We start from the raw sequence: 22,220 nt of genomic DNA, 5'->3' as shown, positions 1-22,220 counted from the left end.
TATCTTCTGTGGGGTGTTTTTGGTTATTGTTAGTTTTGGCTAGTGTTGATAATACTAGCTGTGCAACAATGCTTTCTTGGCTCTATTCTCAAAATTTTAATATAAGTTAAAGTCCAAAGATTGTCATGATCTCTTTCATAACTAATTGCATTATAACTGGTTTAAGATAATTATTTATATGTAATATTTTGTAAATTTGTTTTTTCTGGCATCACAGAGTACCAGGTATTTTTAGAGGAGGGAAAGGACAAAACTAATATTTAAGTGCCTTTTGCATTCTGTGTGTTTTACATAAGTTATATCATTTAGTTATAAATAGGTATGGAAATCTCTATTTAACTGTGTTCCCTTGTGTTACATACACACATACTTACAGAACATTATGTCCATCTTCTGTGGGACTGCTTGCAGTTATATGTTTGTGTTTTATATTTGTTTAATGTCAAACACCAGATAGTCACATTACATAATATAATCTGTTATTTAGGGATTTTTTTTCTCCTATATCTCTGACCTGAAGGTAGAATTAATGGTGTTTTTGTTCCTCATTGCTACTCTAGATCATTGTTCTTTCACCTCCCTAAAAGCGTCCCCAGTTTCATCAGATTGTATCACCATCTGCCTTTCCTTGTATGAATTTATTTCCTTGTAATTGAATTGTTCAGATGGCTTACTTAACATTACTTTTTTTTTTTGGCACTTTTAGATAAAAGCTCACCTTGGTAGAAATTTAATTTCTCTTGAATACTTAACTTTCTCCATCTAATAGTTTTGTGATTGCTTCACTTGGTTCCCAGGGACCCTTAGGGGCCCCTAGTCCAGCTCTTAAAGTAGCACCTCAGGGCTCTCTGGAAAATGGAATATTGTAAAACCAATGACCATACTAAGAGCTGTCTGACCCAGGGACTAGCTGTAGGGCTGTGTCTGCTTCCTCCCACCTTTGGAGAAGCCATAGAATCCGGATAGTATTTTTTTTTTTTTTTTTTTTTTGGTGGTATGCGGGCCTCTCACCGTTGCGGCCTCTCCCGTTGCGGAGCACAGGCTCCGGACGCGCAGGCTCAGCGGCCATGGCTCACGGGCCCAGCCGCTCCGCGGCACACGGGATCCTCCCGGACCGGGGCACGAACCCGCATCCCCTGCATCGGCAGGCGGACTCTCAACCACTGCGCCACCAGGGAGGCCCCCGGATAGTATTTTGCTGCCTTTTTCAGACTCCTTTTGTGAGAGTGAGAATCCAACTCCTGGCTTTAATAGCATAACTCCAGTTTCCTCTTGTCAAGTTGGATAATAGTCTCTGCAGGACATACAGTTCCCTGCTACTCTATATACCCCAAACCTGTCAAGCCCACAACCTCAGTCCCATGAACAAAAGAAACTTATTGTTTCTTTTTGATTCATTGAATTGTATCACTAGTTTCACAAGTTGTCAGAGTATCTGTTTGTAGCAGTCTTTTCCATCCATCTTGATTTTTATTTGCAAATCTGAGGAGCTTAACAGTAGGTTATTGCCTCCAGGTTGACATTGGTCCTATCCTTCAGAGTAAAGTTCAGAGGTTTAAAATACTTGGTTCTTTTCCTTGCCTCACAAATGATCACCCCCATCCCCTCACTCTTAAGGTACAAGTTAGTTACTGTCTCCTTCAAGAGCCTTGCACTCTACTCCCACACTGGACCAGGTGCCCTTCCAGTGTGGTCTGCTAGCACCCTGTGCGTGCCTCTATTCTAATGCTTTACCATATTTTATTGACATGTCCTGAATCTTTCCCTCAACATGAGACTTTAAATTTTAAAGTTTAAAGAGGAAGTTCGTTCTTTTCTTTTTTCCCCTTGGCTACATTGGTTCTTCGTTGCTGCGCGCGGGCTTTCTTTAGTTGTGGCGCGCGGGCTTCTCATTGCGGTGGCTTCTCTTATTGCGGAGCATGGGCTCTACGCACGCGGGCTTCAGTAGTTGCAGCACACCTGCTAAGTAGTCGCGGCACGCAGGCTCTAGAGCACAGGCTCAGTAGTTGTGGCGCACAGGCTTAGTTGCTCCGCGGCATGTGGGATCTTCCTGGACCAGGGATCGGACCCACGTCCCCTGCATTGGCAGGCAGATTCTTAACCACCGTGCCACCAGGGAAGTCCCAGAGTTCATTCTTCATTGTATTCCCATGACCTATCATATGATCGACACTTAATGTTCATTAATATGAACTCAGTTAAATGTCTTGATTGTCAGATGTTTTCAGATTATTGTTCATAGTCTTAACACCAGCTTGGTGGTGAGATGTAAATATAAGAGGTTGTAAACCATCTTTATCTTATTTTCTTCTCAGTATTTCTTGTGCAGTATTCTAGAATCAATCTTTATTTGACAAAAGGAATTGACCAGAAGGTGAATGTATGGCAGTTAAGCTTCTAAAATACCAGTTATAACTGAGTTTAGAGCTAAATATAAAAATTACGTGTGATTAGTTGGTTTGGCCAACACAGAAACACTTTATTTTGTTGTGTCAGAGCTGAAAACTGACAGAAAGAGGAGTTGGAATAAAATAAGAGAAACTAGCCAGTGCAATAGTAGAGATGATAATGATCATCAAGGTGTTTATTCCTTACAAAACTAAAGAAAGCCAAGAGGAAGGAGAGAAGAAATTCCAACTGAAATACCTGTTTGAGGAGATATATTGTCAAGATGTACAGCCCTTCATGCTTTAGTAGCTCTTGAGGCATCTTTCTGTGATATAGGAATTAATTTCATAAAGTTGACCCTGAATGATCAGGAAAAAGGTTTAAGCTATGGTCTCTGTACTTTCTGAGGAATGAGATAAGTATTATATTTATTTTTAAAGAGATTTCTATCCAAAATGGTTATGATGATAAATCCTGCAGTGCTTAGATTAAACCTTAACTTGTCTGGAACTCTCAACTTATTGAAAATAGTCTTTTCCACTAATCACAGAGTTATTTCTGTACTTTGTTGTGTTTACCTGGCAGAAGTAGTACTTACATAGATGTATTTTATTTATTAGTAGTAGATTAAGTATTACTAGGTTTGTTTTGTTTTTTATGGTGCTTACAAAGAGTAAATCGTTAAATACTGCTTTAAAGTGTGTACCTTTTAAAAATTAAGCCTATATCCAGCAGTTAAAAATAATATGTTGGAAGATTAAAACACCTATAATGTTTAGTGTTTGTGCAGTGATCTTTGTAATGATAAGTTGGTTCAGGTTAATTTCCCCTTCAGTATTCTTTCATCATCTTTAAATGTGTAATTTGTCTCTTATTCCTGATATTTTTCATTTATTCCTCTTGACTTTAGTTTTGTTTTTAATGGACTATCATTCTGTTATCATGGTCCATTTGTGTTTCCTAAAATAGTTTAATGGCTATTTGCTGCCTTAGAAAGAAATTCAGTATATTTTCTTATTCTCAAGAATTAAGAAAACTTACTTCCAAAATTACTGTCAGTTGATATTAGTGTTACCTAAACTTTAAAATCTCAATTTAATTAAAGTATAGATATATAGTGAGATGACACTGTGAAAATTTTATTTAATAAATAAGAGAATATTGGGTATTGATATTAAATGCTATAACTAGTACATAAGGTTTTATCTTCATTTATCTCAAGTTTGATAGATTTTGAATAAACTTAAAAACATTTTTTAACGTATAAACACATATTCCATAGCATTTGCTAACCTTTTATAAACAAGAATTACAAACATATCCTTGATGATAACTTGAAACTTTACTTGTTCTCTTTTACTTTTTAATTGTTCCCTTATAGAATGTTTCTCCATCCCAGAGAGATGAAGTGATTCAGTGGCTGGCCAAACTCAAGTACCAATTCAACCTTTACCCAGAAACATTTGCTCTGGCTAGCAGTCTTTTGGACAGGTTCTTAGCTACTGTAAAGGTAAATATTTTAGAATACACTTACATACAACTTCTTTTTTGAGGATTTATATGCTACACCAGGGACTATTAGTAAAACATTCTACAAAGTGGGAAGGAGTGGAAAACCTTCCTAAAGATTATATATATACTTATAAGCTATTGCTTTAAGTTTTCGGAAATGTTTCTAATTATATTCTGTAGTTTTCTTTTGGCTACAAGTATTCGTAACTTATACTTAACCTATGAAAGTTTTGATCTCTTGATTTTAATACAAACCATATAGCATTGGCAAAATGTTCAGTCATCTTTTTAACACATTGAGTACTAGTTGTGAACAGTGAATCAGACTAGAAAAGTATAAGCCTATTGCATATTTTTCTCTGTCACTACTTATTTATTGAATCCCTTTTGTGTAGTTTTCTGAACAATATATAAATACTTTCTAGAGGAGTATAACAAGATGAACTGAACTGTCATAAAATAACTTCGTTGTATTTTTGTTAAATGGCAGCATTACAGGTAAGTTTTATGTTGTCCCTATTGCTATAATATATTGTTGGTTATAGTATGTGAAATCAGTCATAGTAGGCCCACAACAGATTTAAAGCAGAAAGTCAGCATTTATTCAATAGCAAGGCATGAAAAGCAATTCAGTTGTTATTTGTATGCCTAGGAATATGTAGCTGCAGGAATGATGTATTCAGTGCTGAGGGTACCATATTCTTTGTTATTAGGTATAAAAAAATAGAAGCCAAAGAATTACGGAGTGGAAGAATTTGGATGGCCACTCAAGTTACGTTTCTATGTTTCAAACTCCTACTTTTGAGAGTAAAGAAACTTAAATTATAATGATACTAATTGCCTGAAGTCTGGGTTATGTGAGATGCCTACATTTATCTCAGCATCAAGTCCCCCTCCCTTCTCCCTAGTCCCCTACTATAGCTAATCTCCCTTTCACAGAGAAAGATGCGTCTGAGGTTAGTGTCGTTTCTTGGGTTGTATATTCCTCAAAAATTTTAATGGACTTGTTGTAGCTTCTATCATAGAGAAGATTTTTACTGGCCTTATTATTAAACATTTTAAACAGATTTAGGGGAAGTTTCTGGAACAATCAGAGAATTTTGCCAAGTAAAATATCATTTCTTTCATACTGCTTATTTAATGGGTCTTACCATGCTACTAGCATCAGATACTTAGATATGGTTAATCTGTATTGAAACAATTCATCTAAAATGTATTCATAGTTTAAAGGTGCTTAAAGCAGACTATTAAAGGGCTGCAGCAGTGAATGGAACCTCAATCCCAGCTGTGCAGAAGAAGGTACTATGAAATTCTTTAAAAATAATAGACCTCGAGCCCTATCCCAGACTTATTGAATCTGAATCTCTAGTAGGTGAGATCTGGACATCTGTATTTAAATAAACAAAAACAAACTACACAGATGATTCTGGTATACATACAGGATTGAGAACTACTGTTTGTTTAAAAAACACACACCCATATATTTGCTGTTGGGATTCTTTTCAGTACTAAATTTATTATTGGTGCCCTTGATTTGGGGGTTGCATTTCCTACCCAAAGTTGTTAACTGTTGGACTCTTTTCTTTGTAATGAACTCTGATTACCTCAGGGATATGGTTTTGATATGTTGTATACATGGGAACCTGGAAAACTGTCTTAGCAACAAGATCTGACTTCACTTTCTGTATCACTTGTGTGGTGTCCATTAACCTCTGAGACTGTTTTCTCATCTGTAAAAGAAAATATATTTATGTCAGTGCTTTCTAAACAGTAATATTCTGATTAATATTAATGATTATTTAAAAACATTGATAGTATTGAACTAGCTTTTATTTCTCATATGGGCAGAGAATTGGAAGATTCCTAGACAGTCTGCCACTTATACCGAGGCACAATGGTCACTGGTTGGCATGTTTATTAAAAAATTAATCAAGGCCATACTCTGGTCATCAGAAGCCTTCCCCAAGGCTTCATGGGAATGTAATATTTAGGTATAAAATAAATGTTGAAACAGGTTTTCTTTGTGTTATATAACTTATCTCTGTGTCATTCAATATAATTGGACTAAATTATCATGATTATTTATTTGGCTGCACCGAGCGGCTGCAGGATCTTAGTACCCCGACCAGGGATTGAACCCAGGCCATGACAGTGAAAGCACCAAATCCTAACCATTGGACCGCCAGGGAAATCCCTGTCCTAATTATTTAAAATTGGATTCTGATGCTGGGTTGGCAAACCCTTATTTTACCAATGACGTAGAAAGTGTGCCTACTTATTATAGATAAGGAAAATGCCAAATTCAAGCCCTCCTATGGGTGCCAAACCCAAGAAAGGTTTTTTCCCCACTAATTTGGTTATGTATATATTTAGGAGCCTTTCATTCTTATCATGGATCTTGAATATATAATTTTTTGGGTGAACATTTAATTAGAAAATTTCATCTGCTAGCATCCTATAATTTTTTAAAGCACGTGAAATATATGAATAGCTTTCATTTTATTTTCCCTTTCTCTTTAATTCCCCTAACACCTAGTAGGTTAATCTAACTGATACAACAGGCAAAGAGAATAAAACTAGCTTAAAAAATACACAAATATATTTTTAATTTGGGGAATTTTATTAAATAAAAAAATATCTTCTAAAATCAAGCTCATCTCTGCTGGATAGAAATTAACTTCGGCTAACTAGCATTGGTTGAACTTCCAACAATGGAATGGTCTTAGTATTTCATAGAGTATAATAAGGCTGAGGTTATGAAGTTAAAAGTTAGCTCTGATCTTAGAAAGCAGTGGGTAGGGGGGCTTCCCTGGTGGCGCAGTGGTTGAGAATCTGCCTGCCAATGCAGGGGACACGGGTTTGAGCCCTGGTCTGGGAAGACCCCACATGCCGCGGAGCAACTGGGCCCGTGAGCCACAATTACTGAGCCTGTGCGTCTGGAGCCTGTGCTCCGCAACAAGAGAGGCCATGATAGTGAGAGGCCCACGCTTGCCACAACTAGAGAAAGCCCTCGCACAGAAACGAAAACCCAACACAGCCATAAATAAATAGATAGATAGATAGATAGATGCGTAGGAATCAGATTAATTGAATTCCATAGAATTGTGTGCAATAAATAAATAAAACAATGCGTAGGAATCAGATTAATTGAATTCCATAGAATTGTGAATTTTAACTCTTAACTTTTTGAAGAATCACTGAAGTTGCTTTTTCTCTCTTCCCCATTTTAGGCCCACCCAAAATACCTGAGTTGTATTGCAATCAGCTGTTTTTTCCTAGCTGCCAAGACTGTTGAGGAAGACGAGGTAAATATTTTCCTTAAAAGATTAGTCATGTCTCTTTTTTGAAATTATCCTTTTATTGTTTTCTGTTTACCAAAACAAAAACTGAAAACTGAGTTTATTTTTTTCTGTCCTGTCCTCCTGCCCCATCCCCCTTTGCTTTGGATAGAGAATACCAGTACTGAAGGTGTTAGCAAGAGATAGTTTCTGTGGATGTTCTTCGTCTGAAATTCTGAGGATGGAGAGAATTATTCTGGATAAGTTGAATTGGGATCTTCACACAGCCACACCATTGGATTTTCTTCACATTGTAAATATACCTGAAATCTTTTAGTTTCTTATTTGAATGTGTAGTCCTATTTCAGTAACTTGAAAAGTAGATTGCCCACTCATTTTTGTTGTTGTTGTTCTGATTTTTAGGAAAAGGAAAATTATTGCAATTAGCCAAGGAAAAATGAGAAATTGGGGTATATGTCAAATCATTGAAGCTAAAATTGCAAACTTAGAAATTGAGTAATACCTGAGGTTACATCAGTTTCTGTATATAGCTTTTCTAGACATTTGAGTAAAACTAGAATGATGTTCTTGTGATTTTATTTTTTTAGTTCCATGCCATTGCAGTGTCAACTAGGCCTCAGTTACTTTTTAGTTTGCCCAAACTGAGCCCATCTCAACATTTGGCAGTCCTTACCAAGCAATTACTTCACTGTATGGCCTGCAGCCAACTTCTGCAATTCAAAGGATCCATGCTTGCCCTGGCCATGGTTAGTTTGGAAATGGAGAAACTCATTCCTGATTGGCTTCCTCTTACAATTGAACTGCTTCAGAAAGCACAGGTAGGTGTCAGTCTAATTAAATAGTGTTCATTTAAAAATTTTTCTCCTATTGGGATACATAGGGTTAGCAGATAGTTATAAAACTAAGAGACATTTTAATCTTGTAATGGCAACTCGTTTTTAAGAGTAGAGAAGAGTATAGTTTTACACACTTTAAATTTATGTGTTAGATGTCTTTTTCCTTTTTTAAAGCTTAGATAGTATTTTCTTGATTCTTTTCATCCCTTCTAGATTACTTTAAAAGTTAGTAAGATTCTTGATAATATATTCTCCATTAGTTCTGTATGAAGAACATTCCTAGCTATATTTGTAGGTTTCATTATAGTACTTTTGACTTACTCATTTTATAAAAGTCAAGAACATAAATTGCAAGAAGTTACTTTTTTAGACAAGCACATAATTTATTGTTGGCTAGAGAGGGAAGTATTTGGCAAATAGAAACTATATTCCTGAAGTTCCAGGACTTTCTGAAGTTCTGGTAGTTCTCACTCTTGCTTCAGATTGTTTAATAACTTATATCTTCAAATTGATACAAAATGTTAGCAGTCAGTTAAATTTTTATCAACTGTCTATATAAAAAGTGAAAGTTTAGTGGAGAAAATTCTCATTCAAATGAAAAATTAGTAATGGTGCTGTGTGTTGTTAGCAGCAACTTGGAGAGAATCCTTATTGCTTCTATTCATGTCACCAAATAGAACCTACAAGTTTAGATCTGCTGCAAACCATACTCGGCCAACTGAGTCCATAAAAGACTTATGAACCTACTTTCCCTTTAAATATATATGTCCCTATTTATTCTCATTTGGCAGTAGTTATTCTGATTTGTTTCACTGAATGTTATTTAGAGTCATGTCACACAGAAAGGACAGGCTTCGAAGCATAAATAGTAAGAATGTAAATAGCATGTATATTCTGTAGCTTTGAGGGCTTGTTCTCTACTGAAGAACACTAGAGAATCTGCTTATTCTCTTTTATAAGTCTTCTGGTGCTAGAAGAAAGTGTTCACTGAAACTGTTTTCCCCAAGTATTATTATAAGCTTGGAATTTGAAGGAACCTTCTTAGAAATCATATCATTCAACTCCTTTATTTTATAGCTGCAGTCCAGGGAACTTGGGACTTTCTCAGAGACACACATAACTTAGTATTAGTAGCAAAGAAAACTAAAAAATACCCCAGTGCTTTTTCCATACCACAGAAACCTTGAAGATTCTAGTCCAGTGGTTTTAAGAGTTTCCTTTAGAACTGGAACCCTTCCCTCACCCCCAACAAAATCTTCTACACACACAATCCCAAAATCCTAAGTAGTAAAGTATTACTTTGTAATGTGTGTTTGGGGCACAGGCCTATCAAATGCAGTCCTATTCAACATGGCCTCTTCCCTTTCATAAGCTATTTGGACATAGTTTGAAAACCACTGTTCCTTTCTCTTGTATATGTATATAGTTATATTCCACAGACATTTATTGAGAAATCTATGATCAAGGCATTGGGGATACAGTGATTCTAAAAAGTCTCTGCTTCATGTAGTAGTCAAGTTATAATGAGGAAGAACAGTTTAAAACAAGTAAGGTCACAGAACTTCAGAGATTTTGAGACTTGATTTTAGCAATTCTGTGAAACCCTCGTGACCCAAATCTGAGTGGCTCCTTATTCTTTAAGACTCAGTTGTCTTTGCTAAGTTCACCTGTGTTCATGTAGGAACACCAAGTCTAATATCTTTGTAATAAGACCATGACAAGGCCATAGTAATATCAGATGTTTCTTCTGGATTTCTGGTTCTAGTTTAGGAAATTCTTGCATCAGATGGTAAGATCATGCTGGAATTACTTCTGACATGTTTCCCAGGGTCCTGGTTTGAGAGGACTGCTTAATGGTCCATCATAGACATCTCATGCTGTGAGGGGGCCCACTATGACCAACTCTGCCTATGTTCCCTCTGGACTTCAGACGAAGTACAGTGAGTGTTCCCTGGTTTGAAAGGCAAGCTTCCTCTTGTCCCTCCCTGTCCCCTCACTCCCCACTCCACCGCCCCCATCACCACCCCTCTTATCTCTTTTGCTACCTGTTGTTGATCATCATTCTGGGATAGCTAACCCTCGCTTTCCTCTTACCCCTTCTCTCATTGCTCTGCTTCTGTGGTTATACTCATGTTCTCCTCTTTCTGACTGATGTGGTCCACCTTGATTATCTCAGGATGTTAAATCTACCCAGATAAGTGTGGTGGTCTTCCTAGTCCCTAGTCAGCCACTAGTCAAAGTAGATGTTTCTGCTGTGGTGTAGTTTAAAATTAGAGTATGGAGTTAAGGAAGCAGACCTTCCCCACCAGGGTCTTCTAGTTCTTCTTAAAGGTGCTTAAAGTCGGACTACTTAACGCACTGCATGGTATTTTCAGTGCTTTATGCTGTCCATTGAACCTTATGGGTCCATCTGAACCAATTACATCATGCTGTTCTGATCCCCTCTTCCCATCAGTAACCTACTTGGATGTCTGCTCTGTAAACTTTCAATGCTATTTACCCTACCTCCTTGGTGAGCTATATTATAGTTCTGTTTGTTGTTGCAGGGGATGCTTTAAAATGGTTACCATGTTTGAATTTGGGGAGATAGTTAAATGTTCTCTTGACACTCTGCAGTCAGAACAAGTTCGTTTTAAATCTTTTTATAACAGTTTCATTAGAGGACTAGTCTGGTGTCTAAAGTTGCAGTAATTCCAGTATATGTGCTTATTTTGTTTCCTCCACTGTATCTCAATGAGGGCCATATTATTTTTTTTCTTAGAACAAATTTAGGTTGTAGTAGATTAGAAGAAATTTATTTTGATGCATTATTTTAGACAAAGGACTTAACTTGGGTGGAAGTAGAGTTCATTAGGTGGTATTGGTTTGCATAATCTTCATTGTCTTTCCAGCCCCATTTTCTGCCAGTCCTCACCTATAAATAGAACTCCCTATTTACGTCCTATTTTCACAGAGGAAGTTTATAGTGACATAAATAGTCTTCCTTTTACTTGAAATACATGTCTTTTTTCAGGATTCTTCTGTGATACTATGCCCAGTGATCAAGGCATTAGAATATTTGTGATATTTTTACTTTTCTAGGCCATTAAGTATCATTCATTTGTTAAAGAACAGTTCATTAAACCTAGGTACTTATAATAATTTTTACCCTGTAGCCTTCTTTTCACTTCCCAATTCCTGTCTTTTTTTCTGTTACCTCTCTTTTGTAGGCTTTTTGAAGAAGCGTGGTACCTGGCCTAGAATACCAGTTGCCCTAAAGAACTTTGAAGCCCCATCCCTATCCTGTGTGCTTTGTTCCATTGTTTTTAAGAGAGGAAAAGAAATTCTAATACTAGTTAATAATATCTTACCTGTTCGTTAGGGTGTTATCTAGTGCCTTTCAAACTAGGGGAAAAAAATTAGTGAACAAAATAGTAGATATTAAAAATGGTCATTTTCGGGTATAGTTTCTGACAACTTCAGACATTTTTACCTTTGTACTACGTGATGACTAACACCAGCCTTTCGTCTTCCTTTCTACTGATACTTTCCTGGGTGACAAGTAATAAGTATTATTTAGAGATAAAAATAATTTTGTCACCAAATATGTTCTTGCAGAGCATGTTATTTTCCTTATTTTCTCTGTGGTATTGCAAAGTCATGCTGTGTGCTACAGGTTTTATAGGTATGAATAAGAATTGATTATATAAAGAATATATAAGACTGGAAAGTGATCCCCAATAGTTAAATAGTCAAGATAGGCGTCCTGGAGGTGGCATCAGTTAGCCAGACCTGGAAGGAATACGTAATACAGTTTCAACGTGGAGAAACAGGATGAGCAAGGGTAAAGTAAGAAAGGGCAAGATTTGTGCAGAGTAGAGAGCAGGGCTGTTTGGCAGGAATGTAGAGCACAAATTGGGATATGGTAGGAGGAAATAAGGCTGGAAAAGCGTGGGTCAGATTGTGAAGAGCCTTCTTAATACCAAGCTAAAGAGGTTAGATTATTTCCGACAGGCACTTGGGGTGCCGCTAAAGAAATTTGAATAGGGAGAAATATATGTTGCTAGAGGAATTCTGACTAGAGCTATAATTGCAGGGAAAGTAAGGCAAAGAGCAACTAATTGGACTCTATCACAAGTAAGATTTTGAAGGCCTTCCAGGTACAGTCATTGGTGCTAGAAACTTAGGGAATAAAAATGAACATGAGGGCCTCCCTGGTGGCGCAGTGGTTGAGAGTCCACCTGCCGATGCAGGGGATGCGGGTTTGTGCCCCGGTCCGGGAAGATCCCACATGCCGTGGAGCCTGTGCTCCGCAACGGGAGAGGCCACGACAGTGAGAAGCCCACGTACCGCAAAAAAAAAAAAGAACATGATACAGTGCCTACCTCTTGGGATCTTGTAGTCTATAGTAGAAAAGCATAAATGGTTAAATAGATTATTCTAATACAGTGTGGTAAGTATGATGACAGGTTGATACAAAAACAGATGACCCTGAAATTTGGGTTTGTCGGCGGGTTAAGGGGAGTCAAGGGGGTGGCTTCCAAAAGGACTGATACCTGAATTACCCTGAAGGATAAGAAGGAATTAGTGAAACTCCCAAATTAAAAACATTAGCAAGAACGTTTTTTCTTATTGTTGTCAATTCTGCTGTTTTCTACAAAAATATAACTTGTCAAAGGTTCCCATTTACTGTTTTAAAAACAAAATAATACTTAAGTTGTTCAAAATTCTTAGCCAGCCTTTCCCCATCCCTTATTTAAATTTTTTCTTGCCTCTGTCTGATTCTTTAAATGCTTAATGGATTTTATGTTTATCTATACCTTGGTCTTCACTAAGGAGGTTGGAAGAGGCAAAGAGGGTAGGGTGAAAGGCCTTCTAGACAGGGGAAATAGACTGAACAAAAGCATATGTTAGAATATATAGCAGTGAACAAAAAAGAATAATTTCAGCTTTCATGAAGATGTACAGCATACAATTGCAAATAAAGAATTCAAGTTCCAAAGAAGTTTGTAATACAAATACAGATTTGGACACAATTTCTAAAAATGATAGGTAGGCTGGAGTAGACAAGTTTGGGGTAAAAGATGTGGGGAGAGAAATCCTGGGGGGCAGAGGGCACGGGGAGAAAAACTGGCCAGCAAAGACGACAGACAGAGCGGCCTATATTAATTATCAACTTTGTGTTTTCTTTCCCCCGGACTCAGATGGATAGCTCCCAGTTGATCCACTGTCGGGAGCTTGTGGCACATCACCTTTCTACTCTGCAGTCTTCTCTGCCTCTAAATTCCGTTTATGTCTACCGTCCCCTCAAGCACACCCTGGTGACCTGTGACAAAGGAGTGTTCAGATTACATCCCTCCTCTGCCCCAGGCCCAGATTTCTCCAAGGACAACAGCAAACCAGAAGTGCCAGTCAGAGGTACAGCAGCCTTCTACCATCATCTCCCAGCTGCCAATGGGTGCAAGCATACCTCTGCTAAACGCAAAGTAGAGGAAATGGAAGTGGACGACTTCTATGATGGGATCAAACGGCTCTATAATGAAGATAATGCTTCAGAAAATGTGGGTTCTGTGTGTGGCACTGATTTATCAAGGCAAGAGGGACATACTTCCCCTTGTCCACCTTTGCAGCCTGTTTCTGTCATGTAGCTCCAGGTGTTACCTTCTAGTGCAAACTAAGGTAGACTACTGTGGGAATGGGAACATGGAAAACAGGATAGGCTGTATAAAGGTATATACCATACCAGGCTGATTCGAAATGAGCCAGAAAAAAAAAAAAACCTGTTGACTTGTATGGCTAATTATAATTCAACATTATTTAAGCACTTAAAGACCAAAAAAAGTGTAAAATTCAAGATCAAAAAATTTTTAAGTAAAAAATTTCTTTGTAGTGTTTGTCAGTTCCACCCTTTTCTCTGCTAAAATGTAATGTAGATTACCCTGTGTCAGAAATTCACGTTCAGTGTTTTTTTTTTAAGTTCCAGAATTCCTAGCTAGCAAACCTTGTTCCAGAATCCTGATTTAATTTTCCTCTTGCTTTTGCTTGCTGCTTCTTTGAGTACTAAATGAATTTTATGCATGTTGACCTATAGCCTGACTTCCACTGATGAGGAAACCCTGAAAATTTATTTTTAGCAATTTAGTGAGCAAATTATTTCAGTGACAGCCATGTTTAATCCATGATTCAAATTCAACTTAATCTGAAAAACGTACTTCAAAATTGCCTATGAATCAGAGTTGGTAACAGAAAAAGAACTCCCATTACCATGTTGATTTTTGTTTGTCTCCTTTCAGTTTCTAGAGTTTGGAAACAAAATATTTTCATTTTTATCTTTAAATTGAAGCTTAAAAGTGGCATGTGATTAGGACACTCTTAAGATTTGTTGGAAGCATTTTTGACATTTGTATAATAGAATTTGTGATAAAGTTAATATATCCAGGTGCTCACCAAAGAAACATGTAACAACTAAAATTAGATTTTAAAGAAACTGTTCAGTTGACTCATTTATAATCAGTAGGAGAGACTGTCTAGATGTTGGGGCAGCTCTATGATTTGGGTCTGTAACATGTAATAACTGAATTCAGTACCCTAGTTTTATGTTAAGCTATTAGGATTTTCTTGATAAAAGTTAATCCCCCTGCCTCCCCAGCCTACCTGTATTTCTCTTCATGACTTCTGGGTCCTGAGCTCCCTGTGCAGCCTGAAGAAGGTACTGCAGTCAGAACCATGTACTGATGATAAAAGCCTCTGGTAGCAATAAAAGTTGTCCTTAACCTTTTTATCTCTTTTTTTTCCTGCTTGTGAAGAAGTGCAAGTTCTTGATTAGTTAGGCACTGCTATTTCAACTACGGAAGATGATAAAAATCCTAATATGCTTGCAGAAAATAAAACATGAAGAAAGGGGGGATTTAAATGTGACTGAGTTTAGGTTTTGCCATGGTGGACTGTGACCTTCCAAACAGTAAATTCTTAGCTTAAGGAACTGTGAGGGCAGACACAGACCCATATCTAGATAACCTTTTAAGCCACTGATTTTGTTCTGGTTTAGCAGAGCAAGAGTATTCTCCGGTCAACGTTTGACTTTTAAATTCTTTTATGGTAGGGTTGGCTACCTGCTATAGTCCAATCAAGGGGGAAACTTATGTGTAAGTAAGTACAGGGAGTGAGAAGGGATATAGAAGAATTTTGGGGGTGAAGACAGCATGAGGCTGGCTTTGCAGATACACATAAAAAAAAAAAATCCCACTTATCCTAATCTTCATCTGGTTCTGTTTCTTAATTCTCCTGAATTGTGGGAGCTCCAGGAAGTCCACAACTACAAATGTTCATCATTAAAATAAATGCTACTAACCCCCTGCCCACTTCCACTTAACAAATGAGGAACATTTTTGTTATGTAGAAAGCTACGGATAAAGTTGAGTCTAGAATCAGAATATTTCATTTGTGGTCCAGTTGCTACAGATGGTACAGAAGTTAGAAATAATATTTTAATTTCTTGATCTTGAGGCTTTCTAATCAAAAATGGATGGTAATGGATGGTAAGTCCATTTGGATTGTTTTCATGGGAAACTGAATTGGAATGGTTGGGCTGCTACTAGATCTCATGCCTCAAAGCTTATTTAACCCATAGATCAGTTAAATGATAGTACTTTGGAGACCAGCCCCTCCTGAGCACCCTTTCAGTTACATCTCCCTGCCACTGTCCCAGAGACCTGAGCTCTTGGAGAACTTTGGCTCTCTGGGGCCTGAACTCACGGGCTGAGACGGAAAAAAGCAAAACATTCTTGAACAGTGTGGAACTTTTCATTAAGAATGTTCCTACTGTTAAATTAGGATCCTGTTTTACCAGAAACTATTCTCAATAGCCTGTCCCAAGATACCTGTCTTAAATCTTGGCATCACACCACAATTACTCTCTTCCAAGATTTGGAAACTTGAGCTTTATGGATCACAATTGCCTGGTGCCTCTTGGTGGTGAGAAAACCTGTTATTCCACAAAGGCTCTGCAAAGGCAAGGGAATAAACATGATGGGAGAAATTAGTTATTCTCTAATCCTCCATTCAACAGAAGTGAAAGTGCATGCTCTAGCTCTTGAAGCTCTTACTAGGAGTAGCCGAATAATTACTTGTCTTTCAGGGTTGTTGGTTATCTGTGGAGAACTGAATTTTCTGCAGATGATGTCTTACGTTAGTGTGGAGGGGAGGGCTGGGAAAGGAGAGTGCTCTCAAATGCCAGTTAAAAAGACTGATATAACTGATTTGTCAGAAATGTTCCTGACACCATGCCTTTGGCTCTGAAAGAAGCTATAGCATAGCTCCTCACTTGGCCAAGCTGATGAGAATCTGAGCCTACATTCCTGCTATTGAGGGAGTTAAGACATTGGCGTCTGCCCCCGAAGAAGTATTCTTTCTTTTCTCCTATGTTGTTAGAACCAACACGTATGTATGTCCTCTCTATTCTCTTTACATACCTGGATTTTCAGGATTTCTAATTCACTCCTTTGGAGTTCCTGAAACAAGAAAGTAAGTTGTCCTCGAGCATTACTGCCCGAAACAGCACAATGTGATTAAAGCCACTGATGCTCAGCAAGCATAATGGGGAGCCTTGTTATCTTCATCCTTAAGGTAGTTTGTACATTTTCAACTGGAAAGGGAAGTTACTGTGCCAGATGTCCTCACAACCATCCTGGGACATAGCAGGTTGAACATTAGAGAATTGTCCACATAGCCAAGAATTTTTAACAAGGTTCAATTTCTGACTTACCAAATATAAAGGATAAAGCTTTGAGATATGATGTTTTGTCTAACATGTAATTGTTTCTAAAGCCTCCAAAATTGTTGAAACTAGTCTTTAAACTGTGTTAACAGGAGAATGTCGCCTATGCTCATTTATAATGTTTTGAGCTTTGGCCACTAGATGGTGCTTTTAGAAAAATAGGACATCTTTAAGTTTCAGGGAGAAACTGGGCTTACTGTGTGGGAATGAGCAGTTGAGCAATCACCTCTTGTTGCTAAGCAATGCATCAGCATCATTTGCAGTTACAAGTTCACATCACTTAAGCCATAGGAGGCCTGTGCATGTGGGACTGAGGGAAATTAGCAATATCTGCCGTGGTTTGGGACAGATAGTGGCTAAGTATGTCTCGTACCAAAAAAAAAAAAAGTTTTACAAATTAAAAATCCTAATACTTGTTCATTGTTTGGTCCTGCAAGATAACTTCGAAATATGATTGAGAATACTTGAAAATAGTATCGTAACTCCCAAAAGCTTGCTGTAACTCCCAAAAGCTTGCTGCTTTCATTTTGAGCTGGATTTGACGAATCATTAGGACAGAAGAGATGAAGTACAGGCTTTGTAGCACAGCTTGCATTAAGGAGTTAAAATGAAAGCCTTCCCTCACCATACTGATGAGTTTACAGACCTTCCTTTATTTACAGTGCGGTTACATCCCGATAAACTCATCATAAGTTGCAAATATCCTTAAGTCGAAAATGCATTTAATGCATCTAACCTGAACATCATAGCTTAGCCTAGTCTACCTCAAATGTGCTCAGAACACTTACAGTAACCTACAGTTGGGCAAAATCATTTAACACAAAGTCTGTTCTATAATAAAGTATTGAATATTCTATGGAATTTATTGAATACTGAATTGAAAATGGTTCTAAGTGTATCAGTTGTTTACCCTTGTGATTGCATTGGCTGACTGAGAGCTGCAGCTTGCTGCCACTGCCCAGCAAAATGAGCATCCAAACTGCATATTGCTAGCCCAGGAAAAGATCCAAATTCAGAAATATGGTTTCTACTCAATGCATATCACTTTCACACCATCATAAAATCAAAAAATTTTAAGTCAAACCATCTTAAGTCAGGGACCCTCTGCAGTGGTTTTTATGATGTAAGACCCATGTGTAGCACACAGACATAACTCTCCCTGTGTCATCTCTTGATTATTGAAAAGGTGTCAAGAGAGGTAACCAAGAACGTCTTATCAGGTAGAGAAATCTGAAGAGAGCACAAAACACTAGTGTTGAAGTTTCCAGGAGGCTGAACCTCTCCATTTCTCTTGACTCTTGAAGTACAACCTTCATAGCAGATCAGATGCCAAAACTGTTGACCTTATTGTGTTACACAACAGTAGGGCAGTGTAGAAAAGCATAGGCCCAGTGAACTGGTTTCTCATTCTCAGAAACAGCTTATTTTGTTAGCAAGAGGACACTACAGAAAGAAGGGCAACCTTAAGAAAGAAACCACTGAAAAGCAGTTGGGGGTGGGGGTGGGTTTTGCTTTTCAGAATACTCTCACAATTTAGCATAGAAAGGGCTTACCTTTTCTGTTTACCCCCAGAATTTGCCGTGTTTGAGGTATGCAGAGAGACATGCAATTCATAGTGCGTGGCTACATCCACAGTACCTAATGTAGGCCTGGTGCAGTATATAGAGTAAAAAAAAGTATTTGGGGGGGGGGAAGATGGATGGATATAAATAAAGGGCAAGGAGAGCTAGAACTGCAACTCTTCAGCATTCTCAACGCACCGTACAGAGAAGGCATGGTTAAGCAGAGTTCTTCGTGGAATGTTACTCTGCACCCTCCCCCCACATACACAAGTGTTTTTTTTGGACAGGGACCAACCTTGAATAATAGCCTCTGCCTCCTCTGATCTAGGTGCCATGATTTTGAAAGGAAGCTTCCATAGTGGACTGAAATGCCATTCAACTCACAGCATGCAAATTACTGATTTGAGGCAGATGTGAAGTCTTCATCTGTACCTCCCACGATGTTCCACTAACAACCAAAAAATCTCATTTGTAAACAGCTACCTGTCAGAATAGGAAGGTTGGAAAGTGAGGTGAGCAGATACAGAGGCTCGCAATTAGTCTTTTTAGATTAACACATTCAACCTCTACACCAGCCCTGAGGGTGCCAGTTGTTTGCTAGAGATTGATCTGAAAGCCAGATGGTATCAGTCTCAAGGACTAAATACCATGGTCTTAAGGATTCAAGTACAAGGATCTTCAAAATGAGCCACATTGCCAACACTGTCAGTCTCCAGGGTGGAAAGATGACAGTCATCTGCAAAGCAAAAGGTTTTGCATAGAAATGTCATTTAAATACAGTGAAAATTATGTACTTAGTTTTTCAGATATCCAGAACTTTTACCCATAAGCTGGGACAATGATAGGCAGAAAAATAACCAAAATAACTAAGAAGGACGTTTAGGTACAGTTGGTGGGGAAAAGTATGGTCAAGCCTATTGGGAAGATGACCTAATTTTATCTGACCCAGCTCAGCACATACTAATTCAGATCAGGTCTCTCCTTTATACACGTGCTGTGCCTATCTCAAGTAGACCATCTAGACTACACTTTTCAGCAATAAGGCCGAGTCTGTATCTGAAGTCAAGTAAGGTTTTTTTTTAAAGACTGTTTGAAAAATAAAAAGCCTATCACCAATAGAAATAGGTTCAGATGGCTCAGTTCTCCCTGCTTTTCAACAATCTAGCTTAGGATAAGCGAGTAGTTTTTATTATTCGTATCTCTTAGTTGGTCAGCCAAGAGAACTTGAGAACATACCAGTTTTATCAACACTTGAGAAAAGGAACCACCTTAAGTAAAATGCCAAATCAATGGAGGATAGCTGTGTACTTGACCAGTGGTGTCTGTTATCCACTAGATAACTGAACAGAGGCCAACCTGCATGTAATAGCCAGTTCCCTTGCCCCTCCCATTAAGATGATTACCTTTACACTTCCTCCAACCTGAAGACTAAAAAGGGAATAGCAGAAATAGATTACAAATTTCTCTACTTAAACAAACAAAAAAATACTGCCTAATTTGCTTTTTAAATATTGCCCAAAAAGTGTCTTTACAATCTGATGCAGAATTTACTTTTAAAATATGAGTGATAGGGTAAAGTTGATATTAAAATATTACAAGGAGTTTAAAAATAAATCCAATTGTTGTACTTAGTAATCACAGTGGTTTCACACAATAGGATGTTTGTGTTTAACTTACAAAACCGACAGTATGTCATGCTGTAGCATCAGTTAAGGAGTTGATACCCACCATCCACCCGCAAACCAGCGGTCACATCATTAGCAAATTTCTATCCTTACAGATTACACTGTAGTATGGAGGGGATGGCTCTTGACTCTTATATTTTAATCATTTAATGGCTCAGATGAACCTGATTTTATTGCATTTAATAATAGTGTCTTTCTAAGAAGGCCCCTTGCCAGCAAGCTCCTCCAATTGGTCTAAATAACCTCTTCCAAGAATCAAATGATTCAAGAAGCAGGGACTGTTGCTTCATCATTTCACCTTTCAACAGAAGCATATGTACCATTCTTAAATACAAGGGAACACTCCTAAGATCTTTACCAAATGCAATTCACGCCACCAATATCCACCTACTATGGGGCTAAATAATGATGGAAGTAAGCAGACTATTGACAAGTAATGAAATGAAAAGGTAACTTAAAATGCGTGTTCATGCCTTAAAATAGAAATGAATTTGAAACTTGTACCTTGACTACAAAAACTGCACCTAAGAGGTGGCTGCTAATAAAATAGCCTGTCACGGGCTTCCCTGGTGGCGCAGTGGTTGAGAGTCCGCCTGCCGATGCAGGGGACACGGGTTCGTTCCCCGGTCTGGGAGGATCCCACATGCCACGGAGCGGCTGAGTCCGTGCGCCATGGCCGCTGAGCCTGCGCATCCGGAGCCTGTGCTCCGCGACGAGAGAGGCCACAGCAGTGAGAAGCCCGCGTACCGCAAAAAAAAAAAAAAAAATAGCCTGTCAAAAACGAGTCAGCATTAGAACTCACAGACTCAGCAGGCAGAAGTGCGTGTGTTTGCATGTGGGTGTATTTTAAGTGATTTCCAGCAGATTTTTTTTTTTTTTTTTTTTTGCAGACACAGTGGAGTAAGCCACCTGATCAGAACCAACGTTAAGTTAATGTTGCTGTTGTCTGGGACAGGATATGTACTTGTCGGGGGTTTGTTTCCATGGTCCAGGACACAAAAACTCTGGACACAAGGTAAAGAAAAGCTTCGCAATAAATAAAAAGGCAGGGATGGGCCAGAAAGTTATTTTAAGGTACCTTTAAATATAAAATGAGTCCTAGAGGCAGAAAAGTCATCTACCTAATACTGGCACATTTTAAACATGATTAAGACTTGTAGGTCAAAATCCCAGTGACAGCACAGGGATTTTGTTGTTGTTGTATCTGAGATGAGGAGAGCATCTTAAACAGAATTCTGTGACTTAAACTTCATTTAAATTTCCCCTTGAGCTTAAAACTGGCATAATTTTGATACCAAAACTAAGTTTGAATAACCAATACATAAAACAGAACTGGCTAAGTAGGAAAAAAAATTTTTTTTCCAAAACAGAACCCCAAAAACTTAGATGAGGGGTGCAGGTAACAGAAAAAGAGTCAAATAAAACAACAATGGTTCCTGAATTTAAAGGAAGGATGCCCACTTCTCTCTCTCAAGAGGCAGACGGTCAGCTGAAAAATAAAAACATTGTATCAATAGAACACTCCAAATTAAAAAAATGCAGCCATCTTTGTTCATGCAATACCAAATGTTTAGAAAAAAAAATCCCAAACTTCAACCCATAAAGCTAACAAAAGGAAGGAAAATTGCTGCCCCGATCTTATGACCTGATTGACGGTTGAGGGTCCTGATAGGGCTGTTCAGAATGTCACTCATGGGACAGAGGTCTGGAGTTAACATGAGATCAAGTCTGTGGACCCTCAGATTAGGGTCCATGCTGTCTTCAGTCCGTGAGTTCTTGGGTCAGCAGCTTCAAGAACATGACAGCTAAGCAAGAGGATCCCAACACAGGGCTACCTTGGGTTTTGGCCCAAGTTCTCTGTTTCACTCAATTTCCTTTTAAGTAGTAGTATTAGGTATTACTGTTTTTGGTGGTGATAAGTCACTTAAGTAACCACTATGGGCAGTGGTTTGTAAACAGACATTGACAAATACAAACAGCAGTGCAATATTTGACCCAGACTTTAAAAGAATAGGAGGCGATGGTGGAAATGAGGTAACTCTTCCCCAACACGTGTGAACAGACAGCTCCTGCTCTTCTAATGCTCTATGTCCATTAGGAGAGAGTAGGGCTTGTCAACAGGATGGTTACATAAAGAAGAAGCTACAGAAGAGAAAAAAGAAAGGTTCAGATTCAAATTTGAT

General features: G+C 38.1%; 2 protein-coding genes across 4 annotated transcripts in view; one reads left to right on the top strand and one right to left on the bottom strand.

Moving 5' to 3' along the window:
• Positions 1–14,793, top strand: part of CCNI (cyclin I) — a 32,263-nt gene extending 17,470 nt beyond the window's left edge. Inside the window, 5 exon segments of the mRNA XM_081248942.1 lie at positions 3,770–3,898; positions 7,131–7,205; positions 7,351–7,491; positions 7,787–8,017; positions 13,219–14,793. Of these exon segments, the coding sequence (XP_081105068.1) occupies positions 3,770–3,898; positions 7,131–7,205; positions 7,351–7,491; positions 7,787–8,017; positions 13,219–13,662 (1,020 nt within the window). The 3' untranslated portion in view covers positions 13,663–14,793.
• Positions 5,612–22,220, bottom strand: part of SEPTIN11 (septin 11) — a 104,503-nt gene continuing 87,894 nt past the window's right edge. Inside the window, exon 10 of one of the 3 annotated variants that reach the window (XM_081248905.1) lies at positions 5,612–5,630. In XM_081248905.1, the coding sequence (XP_081105031.1) occupies positions 5,627–5,630 (4 nt within the window). In that variant the 3' untranslated portion in view covers positions 5,612–5,626. The other 2 variants (XM_081248904.1, XM_081248903.1) reach the window with 2 other exon arrangements.

Source organism: Mesoplodon bidens (genome assembly GCF_964165515.1).
Source record: "Mesoplodon bidens genome assembly, chromosome: 1".
Classification (NCBI taxonomy): Eukaryota; Metazoa; Chordata; class Mammalia; order Artiodactyla; family Ziphiidae; genus Mesoplodon; species Mesoplodon bidens.
This window is presented reverse-complemented; position numbering and strand designations above follow the sequence as displayed.